This window comes from Crassostrea angulata, chromosome 9, assembly GCF_025612915.1.
Source record: "Crassostrea angulata isolate pt1a10 chromosome 9, ASM2561291v2, whole genome shotgun sequence".
NCBI lineage: Eukaryota > Metazoa > Mollusca > Bivalvia > Ostreida > Ostreidae > Magallana > Magallana angulata.
In genome coordinates this window covers 34466641-34483849 of record NC_069119.1, presented here as the reverse complement: position 1 = coordinate 34483849, position 17209 = coordinate 34466641, and the positions used below count along the sequence as shown (strand labels likewise).

Here is a 17209-nt window from a genome sequence, read left to right as displayed (position 1 = left end):
ATTAATGATTAAAAATAACAAATGATATGGTACCTTATTATATTGTAATGTATCTTAAATTAATATTACTAGAGCCAGTAATTTTGAAGCATAACCTTATACCGGTATAGTCAATTGAACATCGACAATTTATATCAGTACGACTGTCTATACATGCATACACTTGGCTTGTTATCTTGAAATACCTTCTAACTCACAATCTGCATCACCATTGCATTAAAAGATTCATAATAAAAACACGTTTTTCCTTTATTTTTAAAAACTTAAATCCAAACATAGGCAGCACATGTATAGACAACATTTACGAGAGACTTTCGGCATAATAAATAATCGCCAAGCGGGTATTTACGTTATACAGGGTGAAGGCTGGGAGGAGATATTGAAGAATAGGTTAATTTCAATGTCTTACATTGTTTTTCTTCATCTGAGTGAATTTCAGACGGGATGAGACCGTTTGAAGATGCAAGTGGTCAACAATAACAATAGGAGGTGAAATTAACACAGTGACTTTAAACAGCATACAATTAGATATGGTAGCTAACCAAGTACAGGTCATTTCACAGTGTTAACTAAAATAACGTTGTAGACTACCACTATATTGACGCCTCTTGCTGGTTGATCGCCCCTCCATTGACACCTCTTGCTTGTAATTTTTGAAATTGTTATTAAGGTGGTATGGGACACTTCCATGTTGTGACGTATTGTTTATCGATATAAACAATAAAATGAAGTGTAATTATATAAGTAGTTTATTTCCCAATATTGTCACCTAACAGCGTAGCGCAGTTGGTTACTTAGTAGTTGGTTTACTACTAATCTTTTAGTCATGAGTTCGAATCCCTCTTGGGATTTTACATTATTTAATGCCAACTTAATGTTGAAACAGTTAAAACGATTTAACTCATGTCAGTACGAAATATACGTTTGGAAATGCAGTAGAAAGTCTTACCTTGTTGAAACAAAATTCTAACTATTTTTGTCAATTTAATTTGATTTGTTTTTAGAAGGTAAACAATTGTCTTTCTTAAAGAAAATTCACAACATTGAAGTAAATTATTTTATAAACATACATATTTGTCTTATATAGCAACAACTTGTAAACTGGTTAAGAAACCGCGGAAAATAAAAGCTTTTTTTCGTCACCGTTTGTATACAAAACATACGTTGAATATGCCTTTTGCAGACATTGTGCAAATGATATACATTAAAAGTGTAAATGAAGGCACCATGTTTTAACACAAACTACATGTACATATCCATGGTTAAAAGTCAAACTGAATTTCACTTCAAAAGCTGAATGGTCCCACTTCATTACTACTAGTAGATCTGGCTGACGGGTACTGTGCATATGTCATCCTAAAGAAAACGATTTTCCCTTTCAAAACGGGCGGGATGCCAGACACATCAGCTGTTGCAGTTACTCTTTTCTCGATACTATAATTACAAGCACCTGGTGAAGTGGAACTCTGAAGACTAATTTGTAGGTTAAGGGAACCAAACTGTCCACCAGTCTACAAGTTAAAACATACTAAACCATTATTATTGAATGACATAAGTTACTGTGGAATCATTTAATTTCGTGGGGGCCAATTTTCGCGGATTGTGGAGTTTTTGCTTATTCGTGGGGATGTTATTTCGTGGATGAGTCAGATTTCCGTTTCAGTAGGTAAACTAAACCTTTCATGTAAATTCGTGGCCGAGGGTTACCCACGAATACCACGAAAATTGAGTTACCACGAATTTTAATGATTCCACAGTATTGGTACATGTAGTCTTCTAGTTCTTCCTTCTTTATGCTCCCTTATGTTCGTACCCAATTGTTACTGATTATGCGGATTCTTATCGTAATATACCCACGCAATCTAACCATCCGAATCAAAATTATTCCTTAAATACCAGGTATCTCTGTTCCATCCTCTATTAAACTAATAGTAATGGGTCCTTTAAAAAAACCTTTCAACATGATTTTTTAAAAAAGAGAAAGTACACGAAAACAAAACCCAGACATATACCTTTGTTACTGTATGTTTAAAATTAATGACGTTTGATATGGTTGATGATTAACGATGGCTTAAATCAACTTTTAGATAATTCTCAAATCAGCAGAAAACGCTGAAAAGATTCTTAAATTATTTAAGAAAGTTATTCTGGTAAGTCAAATAGGCAAAGCAAAAGGTAACTTTGGATCTGAAATGTAATCCAATAGTATGATAAAAACCCCAGGTGAGTTATTTTAGTTTGGTTCCCTGTTTTGGATTCCCTATGATAAGGTGGTTTCTCTGGGTAGATTTACCCCGAGTACTGAGACACTGATTGTCGAGCGCTCGTTTGATCATTAAACATTATGCCAGTGCCAAATCGGCATTTTTGCACTAAGCTGCGTATATCGAAAAAAAATTGAAATATGCCACATGATAGACCATTGCTAAAAAGTTTACAACCACCTTTGTTATCAGTGTATCTCATCTGTCATGTGAGATATTTATCTTTCAGAAATAAATTCCTACAGGAAAATAATTTTCCCATAGAAAAAAAACCAAACAATATTCCTGCAGGAAATTTGAAACTATCGGAATACAAGAACTTCCTATAGGAATTTCAATTCAGACAGAATTTGATAAAATCCGATAAAAGATTTTAATTTCTTACAGGAAATACCATTCTCCTATAGGAAATATAATTCCCATTGGATTTTTTTGAAATAAAATTCTATAGCAATGTCAATATTTTCTTTAGGAGAATAATTTCTCTGATGGGATTTATAATTTTCCAATGGGGTATTAATTTTTAGATGAAACACATTAAAAACAAAAGTGGTAATATACTCTCTAGACAATGGTCTATCATTTGGCATGTATAGATTTTTTGGTACTGGCATAATTATCCGGCACAGTGTTATTAATTATAAGCAGTTTAATTAATCTTAATAATGAGAGGAAAGGGCCGGTGTAATGAAGAATAATGACCCCCGTAGAATAATGACCGGGGGTCATTTTTCTACGTAGAATAATGACCCCCCGGTCATTATTCTACGCCGAAAAATGACCCCCGGTCATTATTCTACGTAGAAAAATGACCCCTTTGCCTGAAGAATAAGTGTCATTTTCATAAAAATGAGCACACTCCACATGAAGAAAAGTGACCCCTGTAGAATAATGACCCCCCTTGTAAATTAAAGTTTTTCAGTATATTTTTTTATTATTTGTGAAATAGTCTTTACACTATTGTAATTTTTACTGCTGCAGTTTACAGAAAATAACAGAAATTATAATTCATATTCAAATAAACTTAAAGTAAAAAAAGGGGTATATCTTAGAAAATAAACATCCTTCCGTATTGCATCAGGGTATGGTTGTTATCTTAACAATTACGTTTACATATATCTATGGTGTTCCGATAGGGCCACTTCAACCTTATACTCTGTCCTGAGTTTTTGCTTCCACCACTTTTTGCTTGATATTTCAATAATAGTAAATACCTTTGTGCTCAAACTACGTTCATCCGCTAATATAAAAAATGCCCAGATTATCTGTTTTGAAACGTCCCCTCTACCGTTTCAGGTTTCAATACACATCCCGAAATTGAAAGTCTACGGAGATTTTGCATTGCAACAGCCATTAATAAGCCCGGATGATAACGTTAAAAAATTGCGCGATGTATTCCGAGTGTATTCCGAATGGAGAAAAGATGTAAACATTCCCCATTATAAATCTCCGTAAGGAATATGTTTTCGTTCCTGTGAATTTTTCTGAGAGGAAAGGGATAATTGTTCAATGAAAATATCTTGGATATATTCCCTTTAAACGATTTCAACTGTATTTCTTTCACAGGTATGTGTAATTTTATTAAAAATCATCAAAAAGCGATGGAAGCAATAACTTGGGACAGACTATAGTTGCAAAGGCGATAGTGCGAAGGCGAAGGAGCAAAAGTGCGAAGATGCGACGATTAAGCGCGAAGATGTGATGCCTAAAGTGCGAATGTGCTACTATCGCTCCTTCCCAACTTACACTCTGGCCTTCGCATCTTCGCACTTTCGCCTTTTTTGATTGCATTCAGCAAGTCTCGGTCGATTGCATAGATTTTAATACAGGCACCGTACTCGCCAAGGTTTTCCGATTAATCCATGCTATTATTGGTACGCATGCGCTATGCCATCGCGCTTACTATGAATGTTTATAAATATTTTATTGTGTACATGTAACATATATTTTTACCAGTGCTGGCTATGCCTAATCATTATCTACTCCACACAAAATTTAATATCCGCCACAATGTGTACATATGTACTTCTAGACTTCTGTCACTTACAAGCCGTCTGTTTACCGTGGACCGACACAGTAACATTCTAATTTCATTTTGCGATACCCCTTGCTCATGCATGGATCTAGAGGGGGAGAGGGGGTCCGCCCCCCTGGAAAATTCAATATTCATAATTTTACGCAGTAAAACGGGAGAGGGAGTCCGGACCCTATCCTCCTGGATAATTTATTTTTACTAATTTTATAAACAAAAAAAAATCCAAAATATGCCTCGGAACCCTTTAAACGATGGAGAGCTCCGCAATTATAAAACATAGGTAATCACAGATTACAAAGCTCACCGAGACGAGGCATCACCTTTATGAGGCATCACCTTTATGAGACCACCTTTATCATATTATATGAAAACTATCCTTTATGATCTTGGATATTCATGGATTCTGTTTTGAAACAATATCGTATATTATCTGTTAAAAATGTGTATGATAATCATATGTTCATATGTTAATCAATACAATAATATAAAATTAAAATTGCATCCTATGAAACTTACAATATATATCATATATTACCATAACATACCGTAAAAAATTGTGATATGATATTGTAACGTATGATATGGCATTGTAATGTGTTATACATTATAATTGTATTTTATCAAATAATAGAATATCATAAAACATAATACAATATAGTATTATATGAAACAATATCATATTGCAATAATACATCATAACATTGAAACATATGATATTATATTGAATAATTAAGCATTGATTTATTATTTTTTGAAAGATGTGGTCTCATGACTGAAACGAAGTGTGCATATAAATTGTATAACGCGCGCTAGCGCGTTATGAAAATTTGTTTGCACTTATCGTTGCAGTTATAAGACCTCATCTTTCAAAAAATAATAAATCATTGCTTATATTTACGTTTTTAAAACATGTATTTCCTTCCCGCAAATATGACTTTTTTTAAAAAAAGCTCTGTCTGATTCAACGAATAATGCGCAATTAACGGAATGGCCACTGGAACAGCCGAAATATGCTGACATAAATCGTGCACAGCGTTTTAAATTCTAATAACACAATTTTATTTTTCTTTCTATAATTTAATGAATATACTCTTGGTAAACTAAGAAATTAATCAATTGAATTCATTTAACTGTCAAAATATATTTACATCAATGAAATATTTATCAGCGTAAATATAATATCAGGTCGTTATCCGGTTTGAAGTCGCGAGATGAGTCAGTTCTTGTTCTTTGAGAAATACTGAAGGAATACTAAATGTATTCATACGCACCAGATTTGGTGATTGGGTCTTCTGTGTTGTGCATAAATATCACTCAAATCAACCAATTCAATTTAATAGAGGGAAAGAAAGTGAATGTAAATATTATAGTATGATATAGTATTGTATGATACTGTTTCATATTTGATACATAATATGATATTGTATTATACATGTATAATACAATGTATTTTTATACAACATTGTATCAAATAAATGATACAATATCATGGGATAAAATAAAATATTATATAATACAATCATATTATAAAAATATATCATATCATAAAATACAATTGCATGTGATATGATAATATATCATATAAACCACTATCATATTATACAATATCGTATGATACGATATTTTATAATATTTCAACATCATATATACATTTTCATGTTATCTAAAGCAGCCTCTGCGTTTCATTAATAATATAGTTAAATCAACTATGCAAGCTATCATCTATAAAACATGTGACATGTTCCAAAAAACTAAACCTCATCAAGAATCATAAACCTATGGCTCTGATTCAGCATTCAAGCCTGTCAGGTGCATCAGTATCATAAGACGCACCATCCATGCAAGATTGGTGAGGTTAGCACCAGTAATAACTAAGATATCATCATCAGAGGGCACCAGCAATTAAAACTTTTACCTCCTCCAGCATCTCCAACCTATGGCTCTGATTCAGCATCCATGCCTGTCAGGTGCATCTGTATCATAAGACACACCATCCATTCAGGTTAGGTGAAGTTAGGACCTGAAATAACTAAGAAATCATCATCAGAGGGCACCAGCAAAGATATGTATTTTGAGTATCCTTAATAATGGAGATCAAACTCTGCATCTGAAGTTACATCTGTGATTCATTCATATTACAGTTTAATCAGCTATGCAAGTTTGAAATAGTACTATTATCTATTAAACATGTTACCTGTTCCAAAAAAACTTACCATTATCTAGCATCCGAAACCTATGGCTCAGACTCAGCATTTAGGTCTGTCAGGTGCATCAGTATCATAAGACGCACCATCCATACAAGTTTAATGAATTTAGAACCAGTAGTAACTAAGATATAACCATTAGAGGGCACCTGCAACAAAAACTTTAACCAGCTCCAAAAACCTTAACCTCCTCCAGGATCCGAAACCTATAGCTCAGATTCAGCACTCAAGCCTGTCTGGTGCATCAGTATCATAAGACACACCATCCATGCAAGTTTGGTGAAGTACGGACCAGCAGTAACTTAGATATCGCTATTAAAGGGCACTTGCAACAAAAACTTTAAACCTGCTCCAAAAACCTTAACCTCCTCCAGCATCTGAAAGTTAGGAACTAGATTCAGTAGGTCCAGATGCATCATCCATGTAATTTTGGTGAAGAGAGGACAAGTAATAGCTTAGATACAGGAGCTGCAACTAAAACTTTAACCAGCTCCGGACGCCAACATCGGGGGTATAGCATATGCTCCCATTGACTTCGTCTCGGTGAGCTAAAAAGGCGAAAGCGCGATGATTCGAAGGCGAGAGTGCGAAGTTGCAAAGGCGAAAAAGCGATAGTTGTATCACTTCTTCGCCTTCGCAACTTAGCACTTTCGTCTTCGTATCTTCGCGCTTCGCCGTCGTATCTTCTATATTCTTCATATTGTTCATGAATTATACTTGCATTGAGGATTTCCACAATACAAACTGCTGGGTATACTAGTTCATCACCCAGAATTAATGATGAAACCAAAATTATGAAAAGTTTACTCCACTATTAGGCATTATAACCAAGCTGAAGTTAGTAGGCATTGACAGCAGCCAGTAGAGGTTAATGGCCAATAAGGAAAATCGTCAAAGTACTGAGAGTACTCGTACAGAAAGTATATTTTACTTTATCCTCGGCATACTTTAGTAAGTTTAGTTAATATCAAGATGATTAATGCTTCAATAGTTTGCATGAGCATTGGTAACTTTGGATACAATAAAGATCGTGTGATCAATATCAAGCGGGATATAAACCCCTAACATGGGCCCTAACCTCTTATCAACGCTTTCAGAAACAATCTTTTCTTATTATAATCGATCAGTGTTTATTATCTATTAAGATTTACTATAGTCAGGTACTCTTCACAAATTTGCTCTAAAAGAATAAAGTATATTCATGATCACAAAACAACACTACAACAAATGTTTATAATATTGATGTTCTTGTATGACGTAGAAGAAAACAAAACTAACGCAGAATGATTTAAAAAAAAAATCATTTTCCCCCAGAAATGTAAATAAGAAGTTTATATTCATATTCCTACGTTACCTGCCCCCTTAGTCTTTTTCCATAAAGATATATGCACCATAGATATGTATCATTCTTCGATTGACAATTCATTCACCAATGAATATTGCTTATATCATTACACCGATTATTCTTTCATGATTATTGTTCGTTAATTATCACACAATATTACCATTTCGTATGAATTTTTCTTTATTTGCGTCATTTCCCGCCGTATGTCGACGAGAGAAGTAACGTAACTGTTAACAATCAATTTGTGGCAATGTCAGAGTGTTTTGCGCGTACTTGTTTCGGATATGAAAAACTATATATAGCGATTAATTTACAAGTTCGGTGTTTATAACTTCAAAATCAGTTGAACAGAGTGAAAAAATTAAGTAATTTCAAAGTCCTATCTTGGATACGGGGTAACCAATTTCTATTCATGTTTAGGGGGAGGGGGCATTTTTTAATGGGGGTCATTTTTCTTCAGAAAAATCCAATTATTCTTCAGCTAGGGGGGTCATTATTCTACGTAGAAAAATGACCCCCGGTCATTATTCTACGGGGGTCATTATTCTTCATTACACCGGCCTTTTGCAAGTTTTTTTTCGAGAATATCATTCTATTAAAATATCTTTCCATGGCTATAGCTTTAGATACGTTCCAATGGGGTGTTTAAAACTGTAAGTATTTTGAAGTCTAATTTTATTAATGACTAACACAACTAAGAACAAGAGGCCACATCGCTCACCTGAGCAACAATGGGCGTTCAAAAGATATTGTGCCATATGGCCCTCGGTAGAATAACAAAAAAAAATAAATATTGTAAAGTATTCGAATTTTACACTTATTTTTGCATACACGTAATCTTTGACATTGTACCTTCATGAAATACTGTTTTTACACAGAATAAGAAAATCCTACGCAAGATATAGAACTAAATATTTGGTAGGGGTACACTGTTATATAACTTCTAATTCCCTATATTTTCGTTCTGCCCCCCTCCCCCACTTAATAAAGCGATCAAAATATATGAGAGCATATAGGTACATTTTCTTCCTCAACTACTTACTAGTTATTGTATTTTTTAAAAATATAATAGTTATTGTATTTTATAAAAAAAAATCCTACATGTATATATGTGAAGAAGAAAATTGCACCTCAATGCGCTCAATTTCTCAAATTAAATATATTCAACACTTAATTTGTCTTCTCCATTATAATTAAATGACTCTTGTTTACTTCGCGTAAACTCGTGACTTTTATAACTTTACTCACACTTGATTGATGAATACACTGGTATGAAAAATGTTGTCACGTGACATGTTAAAGAGCTATAAAAATCAATTTTACCGTATTGACAGGCACATCACTCTAATTTACTATGGCCCACCCATTATTTTCATTTTTATTCAAAAATAACAAATGGCAACAATCCAGGATAATTTTCCGCTGTAATATTTTCTTACGAATAGCGATAAATCTTTTATCCCCGCAACAGAAATGTGTCAGAATTATGGAAACTGTTTTAACGATGTCGTTTTTATTTACTCACATATCACATTATATACAGCATATCATTCTTTATTTTTTTGTGACCAAGTATTTAACATACTCTTATTCATATAGAATTTATAATGATCAACCAAAATTTCAGCGTCAATTGTAAAATTATAAGCAAGATGAGCTCAAAATTTTGCTAGGTTTGAGTCATATTTTGTTCACATGAGTTTATTACATTCATGCAGCTTAAGATTTTTAAGATTTAAGATTTTTAACTTGGTATTTCCTATTCGGCATTCAAAATGGAAAAAAATGAATGGCCTCAGATCTGTGTACAAACATAGAATTGTGAGCAAATCTCTGTATCTTGCTTATAATTCGAAGCTTAAGACACTCAAATATGGTAAGTAAATAGAAATTGTAAACGATTAAACACAAGAAACTTGCACTATATAACAAATGAAGAACACAATTTATTTTTCAAAATGAATCATATACATGTATATACCTATATATTTCTGTCAGCGATATTAAACTCTATCTAAACTGAATAAACTCGAGAAAATGCCGAGCATCTCAACAAAACCTATTGCATTATTCTACCATTACGCAAAAGATGATACCGAATTACCGATAGCCTGAATGAATTGCATTTTAGTTCTTTCTTAATACATCAGATGTTGCTTAATTTGCGCAGGTAAACAGTAAACTGTTTGATTTTCCGAAGTCTCTGTTTGATTTGATACGTAAAAATCAGGAAATACAAGCGACAGTTCCCAGGTTAACACAAAGCATAAATGAAAACGAAACGAAAATCACAAGCTTAAACCACCGTCATATGTGAAAACTGTCAACGCATTGAAATATTTAGCCTCAATTTACTTCACAAAATCGGCACCAATGAATTTTGCATGTTTCAAAGATTCCCTTCGTACACGAACTGTTGCACAACAAACAAATTCATCATTGTCAGATCGACCCGTTTATCAAATAGTGTCATGGCTGCTTTAAACAAAGAACCTCGTTTTAGAATTATGGAATACGAGTCTTGGTAAATTGGGTATGCAAACCCGGGCCGTGGCGAAATTTAAGCCGGGGCAGATCGGCAATCGTCAATTCCAAATACACATTATTTTGCAGCAATATTTACAGCGAATACAAATATACTGGTCCATCAAATGTCCTGAAATTTTAATCAGATTAGCAGATTAATAACTGCCAATCTTTTGTTTTGCCCAGGCCAAGTCTTGCCTACCCATTTGTCCGGATGCCGAGCCCGAAGCTATTAAACTGATTGAAAAACGCCTTTCCTTTATTATTATTTTCGTAATAACTCAGATTTGAAACAGAATCAGCACTTAATTTTTGCAATTTATATTTTCCTTCCCATAAGGATTATTCATGCTAAATTACGTTGAATTTGCCTCAGTAGTTCTTGAGAAGAAGATTTTTTAAAATACACCCCCCCTTTTTTTTCTTTTTTTTTTTTTTTTTTTTTTTACAGTTTTGAGGTTTTCTCCGCTTTCAATGAAAATTTTTCTTTCATTTCTGCAATTTATATTCATCTTTCCATATGAATGCTTTGAGCCAAATTTGGTTGAATTTGGTTCAGTGGTTTTAGAGAAGAAGTTCAAAATGTGAAAAGTTAACAGACGGACAGACAGACGGACAGACAGACGGACAGACGGACGACGGACAAAATGTGATCAGAATAGCTCACTTGAGCTTTCAGCTCAGGTGAGCTAAAATGGAATCATAAACTACATTTAAAATACAATGTACAGTTTGTGCAGACTCTTTGTTTTTCATATTTGAGTTTCAAAATAATTTTAAGTCAATTAGAATGTAGTGTTAAATCTTTACCGATCTGAAATTGATTATTAAGAAATTACTTAGTAATGTGAAAAATTGACTTTTGAAATTTTCAGTAAAGAATTTACATTCAATATTGAACAATTCTAGATTATTTTGAAAGTGTAAACACGCAAAAATTCGCATAAACGTCTTTACTACAAACATGACAAATGTATATAAAAATTAATAGTTTTTGCCATAAAACACAACGTTAGCGATTAGTTTGAATTTGTTTCAAGCAATATCTACACGTGCTTAGGCTTTAGTTAAAATACCATATGTATTTAAATGAGGTGAAATTACACGTGATAGGGACGAACCCACCCAGTTATTGGAAGTTTCAACTAGGAATCTACAGGTCACAATACCGATAATTTAACTATGCTGTGTTGATAATCATTCAAATCATTCCCTCTAAACAAATTTACAAAACATTTAAATCCAAATCTCATAAAATGCATCAGCCTCTGTTAAGCGAGTTCTTCAAATTTGAAGACAACCATTTACACCCATTTAAATTTAAGGAAACAGGAGCAGGAAGTCAGTGTGCTTAAACAGCAAAGGCATATGCTAAAACTGAAAATAATTGGCTATAGAGATTACATATTGACAATATTGACTAAGCATCAAAGAAATATCTTCAAAACACTTTCAACTGTTCTATATGTACAATCATATATTGTCTGTTAAATACCTTACAATTTCTTTAAACAGCCCTTATGTGCCAAAACATTTAAAAGAATTTGGTATAGAATATAGGATTATTATCTGACATAGAAAATGCTCTTCCAACAAATACATTTTGATATTTCTCCATACGAAATCCGTCTTGATATTTCAATTGTTGAAGAATAATTGTACTTTTACCAATAGTTTGAAATCTCGTGTACTTACATGTTATATTATGTTCATCTTTTAAATACATGTGATAAAACTTTTTTTAGTTATTTTAAAAATTAAAAACATTGAGTGATGTTTAAAGAGGATTAGTGTTACAAAATTATACCTGCTCTCTGTATTGGACATTCACCATAGGATTATATGGATATAGACAGTCTGCTGTTGCAGTCAATCTCACCCCATTTGCATGTTTTCGACCTGATAAGTTTATGTTATCCGAGATTCCACCTAAAATTTAATAAAAAAAATTCTTCGATAACCATTAGCGAATACTTGTCACATTTCTTTTATTAAAAGAAAAGATTTGAAAGAAACAGTGAAAAATGTATATATGACATATTGTTCTGAAATAATGTAAAAGACTTGCAGAAAAATTGGTTTTGTAATTTAGTGTTTTAGAAGTTATTGTTGGTAATGTTTGGGATATGGTATTTGCTTTAGGTTTCAACAGGTACTTTTTGTATGATTTATTTCTTCACATCATTCAAATTAAATAAAATAGATTTCAGTACGAATTTACTTTTGGTTTTTCAAATGGATATGACTGTAATTGTGATGACAGTTTAAAATTAAATTGCAGTTGTTTGATTTTTTGTGTTTAACAGCATTAAGAAAGAAATACATTGGAAAGGCGAAAAGTTGTCGGGCGTTTAGTCGATTAAAGTGACATGTGACAAAAACCATATTCCACTTTTTTAAAAATTTTTTTTTTATTCCACATATTTTAATGATGTAATTTCCATACTTACTGTAGATTATTAATTTTGTTGCTGGTGATGAAGTTGCTCCATATGTACAAGTCCATTCACAAGCATCATTGGTGTACGACAGGGAAGGTATTTGAAGAATGACTGTATTACCCCCTTCTTTGATAATATTTGGGGAACAACCAAATATAGTGCATGCTCCTCTAGATGATCCATTGCATTGAAATTCAACCACTTCCGTAAAGTCAGGAACTATGCAAGTCATGTTGCAAGGTTCATTTTTAACTGCAGGGAAGCATGGCTCAAATTCTACACCGGTACATACTCCATCTTAAGAATGGAAAAAACTCACCAATGTAAATATATGTAAATATCATTAGCTGGACAATTTCAATACCTTATGTAAATAAAGAACTAATTTGCTAACTTTGATATAATTTAAAAAGCTAAAATAAATAATTTAAAAAATGGATTTAGTTATTTTTATCAGATTTTTATTAGAATGTTTTGATAAAACATGTTTTACGTTTTAAATTTGCAAAGGTTAAGCATAAGGTTTTGTTTAAATAAGACAGTTTTATTAAAAAGGGGTGCATGTATATTGTGAACTATTTTTAATATGCTTGTATTTTTTTTTATCCCAGTTATATTGCTTTATTGTCAAATAAATTAACTAGATAGGCTAACGGTTATTGACCTGATGCATTTTTACTGCTACAATTTATAGTAAAATGCAAGTTGAAAATAATGTATATACCTTCAAACTCCATTTGAATGAAGTTAGTATTAATATACATCTAGAATTACCCTTGCTTCTTTATGCAATTATATAGCACGTTTGCCGTGCATCTTGTTTGTTCGGCATGGTATCTTGAACCAACAACGTATTACATGCGTACTAATTGAAAACTCAAAACCTCCAAATGTCATACACGTTAAATATAATACGTTTACAATACATGTAGTTCTAGTATCTCGTGCGTACACCTAAGATTAAAATAACATAAAAAATGAGACAAAAACTCACATATATAAATGCTTCTTTAAAATACAGCATAGAGAAAAGTACATAAAGAGGGCAAGTTTATTTTGGTAGTTGGGATTTACAACTATTTTAATGGTAATGTTTTTAATTTTCAAGTTTTCAAACCTCGTACAGTCTTCTAAAAAATCGCCTCAAATCAATCATAATGTAACATATGTAAAATGAGAATTTAGATGTTGTATCTATTTACACGAAGTTTACAAATAAAATAAACTTAGAATACTAGCTGAAACACTGGTTAACAAGGTATTTTATCAGTATATATATATATATATATATATATATATATATATATATATATATATATATATATATATATATATATATATAATCCCTGCTCTCACACCTTAATCAGGTACAAAAAAATAACAACTCTTATTGGGTTTAACTTAGCAGCTTGTTAATGCAATACAGTTTGTGGGACATCGTAGTGAATTATCAATGGATTTTGTACATGCAGTGTTACTCGCAGTGAATAAGTAGACCTAGAAACCTATTCATCAAACATATATTTACTTTATCACCGGTCATGACCGTCTTAATTTCGTAAACAAATATTCATATTATTCGATGTATGTTTTAAATATTTACTCTGCAAGTAAAAACAAACAAACAACAAACAAAAAAACAACAACAAAAAACAACAACAACAACAACAACAAAACAACAACAAAAAACTGAACAAATAATCCCCCCCCCCAAAAAAAAAACCCAAAAAAAACAAACAAAACAAAACAAAACAAAAAACAAAAAACGAATAATAGGTGGATATGGAACAAAGTCTAGAGTGACCAAGGTATCATAAAAATGTATGCATGTAACCGGAAAACGAACGAAATGATATTTGGAATTGATAGACAAAACAATAAATCAGCATTTACAAGTGTTTGATGGATATTCAAAAGCAATGGTATATATAGAAATGTTTATTGAAAACATCATACTTACATAAAAATGTAGAAAATACAAATGTAAGTAACTGCCAAATCATTTTGAGTTTCCCAATGTTGTTGTACTGAAATAAAATAAAGAAAACCGTTTGATATTCTGACAAGGAAGTAGAATATAATCGTTTTACCTATTTTTTCAACAGTTTTCTTATCAGGTGTTTTGAAATATGTCAACAAGCAAAACGGCGGCTGATATACTTATCTGCTCAACGCTGGCATGTGAAATGACGATATTGCCTATTTTAAAAAAAAACCAAATAACAATTTTAAATTCAAACGATATTTTGTTAATCACTTTATGCTAATTTTATATATTGTATTTTTATCTGATTCTTTAAATAAAATGTATCGTAAATTACCGAAACAGATTGCAAATTGAGATAGTTTGCCAAGCCGTGTCAGTCAATTGCAGTGTAAAGGAAAACCGCAGAACCCATTAGCAATCGGCACAGATCACATGCTATATCAGCGAATCCTTATTAACACCGTAAAGTTTTCACTGTATATGTCTTTATGAAATATAATAGGTTTTTGGAGAACGATCAGGAATTGCAATTTTTAAAAAAAAATACTAAAATAGCTCGTCGTCTTTTTAAAACTTTGCGTTGCGTTTGTTAGCTTTTTGTTTAGAGAGTTCCGTCTATGATTGTTCCCAAAGAGCACGGTTGTCGTAGTTGATACGAAACAAAACAGAAATCATCGTTAATATTTGAAAATCCAAGCAATGAACACGAACATTCTGAAGATTTTTCAGGCTTATGAAAATTATAATAAAAGATATTTAAAACAGAAGAGGGACGGAAACGATAAATAAAACTGTCACAAATCAGTATCTACTGGTATTATATTTTTTCTTTACATATTAGTATCCTGTAGGGACCCTCTTAAACGTTTCTGTGTAACTAGTTTTATACCGGTAGTGTACCTCTCTGGACACGGTGTCAGCTACAGTACGTATTGGTCAGTTCTTTTCTATTGTTTGATTTGACCTTATTTAAACTTCCGCACTGCAGACCAGGCAGACAGTTGCCACGTTTTCTACATGACAGGTATGAGCAGCTAAGGTTTTGAGTAACCCTTTCTCCTACTAGGGGTAAGTTAAACTTTTTATACTTTTGTAATTTAACTACGGCTCAGTCTTTTACATTACTGTGGAGTTTATATTAAGTATTTTTTGTTACTTTTGATATACTGGTTTTACGAGGTAGAACTGTTAAACATAGGTGCTTGCTCGCGCGTGTTCCTGTGTGGTCACGTGTCGAGTGTGTGTGCTTTATATTGGGATATAAATGCATGATATACCTGTATTTTTGCCGTGTAGTACGGTGTACTTGTATATTTTCCGTGTAGTGCGGAGTATTTTGTCTATCGTGTAGACGTGTTTTTTCTTTGTTAAGTACTGTGAAACTCTTAACGTTATGCAGTGTTCGTATTCGCTGTGGTTTCTTGCTGTTGTATGACGTGCTGTTGTTGCCATAATGTTATATTTAAGTCCGTGCGACTTAGCCTATGTTTATGTATTTTAATAATGTAACTCAAAATATGTTTATTTTTTTAATTAAATTAGGTCCTAATCTAGTGTCTGGCAGTCCATCGCCGTGGTTATACCTGTCCGCCACTGTCTCACGCCATGCCATATCTACCTATATCGTCTGTCTACTCACTGGATGGCATCTACTTCTATTCTACATGCCCGTGATGGAGACTTGGGACACCACAAAAACTTAAACATTTTATTGTTCATGTTATGTATAAATTATGTATATTTGTTTGGTTTTATGTCATATAAAAATTGTAAATATAAATCGAATCTTGTTGTGTTTGACTAAACAGTCACGACGGATGTCGTGACACAAACATGTAACAACAAACAACAAAGTTACTTGTAGTAGTTTAACAGGTACCACCCCCCCCCCCCAAAAAAAAAAATTACAAAAAATGACCCCGAAAATATATCATGGATAATGATTTCACCGGAAAATATTTAAAGATTACTTAAACAGAGCTTTTAGATGACTAAATTTCATAGCTCAACCTTTCAGTCATATTTTTGGGAGTTGATTTTAATCAACTCTCCTACGCAGTTACTCTAGCAAACCGAAAGTGAAACAGTGTTTGGACCTAAGCACAAATCATCACCGCTGACAAGACGTAGATCTTGAAAATAATATATAAATTCGGTGCACTGTATGCTGTACCATTGTTTTTTTTAAAGAAGCGTATTTAATAATACCTTGAAAATAGTCGATTTTATACAGTATGAACAATTTAATTGGTTTTTTTTTTGTAGTTGCATGTATTCCTACACCAGATTTTAATATAGTCTCGTTTAAGCAGACGTTCGGCTGTCTCATTAAATCTCTGACAAGCAGAGAGTCTCTCTTGGTTGTCGGATATTAACGGAGACAGTCGAACGTCTGGTTGAACGAGAC

The 17209-nt window shown here is 32.6% G+C and overlaps 1 protein-coding gene across 1 annotated transcript; it reads right to left on the bottom strand.

The window, feature by feature from the left end:
* Window positions 1-1043: 1043 nt before the first annotated feature.
* LOC128163220 (uncharacterized) lies at window positions 1044-14957 on the bottom strand. The gene is made up of 4 exons (XM_052826762.1): window positions 14776-14957; window positions 12825-13112; window positions 12182-12303; window positions 1044-1511 (listed from the first exon to the last, which is right to left on the bottom strand). The coding sequence occupies exons 1-4, from the start codon at window positions 14816-14818 to the stop codon at window positions 1287-1289; spliced, it is 678 nt and encodes a 225-aa protein (XP_052682722.1). The 5' UTR covers window positions 14819-14957; the 3' UTR covers window positions 1044-1286.
* Between the last annotated feature and the right edge of the window lie 2252 nt (window positions 14958-17209).

Excerpts from the sequence above, each read along its gene's own strand:
- LOC128163220 (XM_052826762.1), bottom strand. The coding sequence starts at position 14,818 with ATGATTTGGCAGTTACTTACATTTGTATTTTCTACATTTTTAT. Across the intron at positions 13,113-14,775 it reads TGTATTTTCTACATTTTTAT|ATGGAGTATGTACCGGTGTA; the intron begins GTAAGTATGATG and ends TCCATTCTTAAG. Across the intron at positions 1,512-12,181 it reads ATGTCCAATACAGAGAGCAG|ACTGGTGGACAGTTTGGTTC; the intron begins GTATAATTTTGT and ends TTTAACTTGTAG.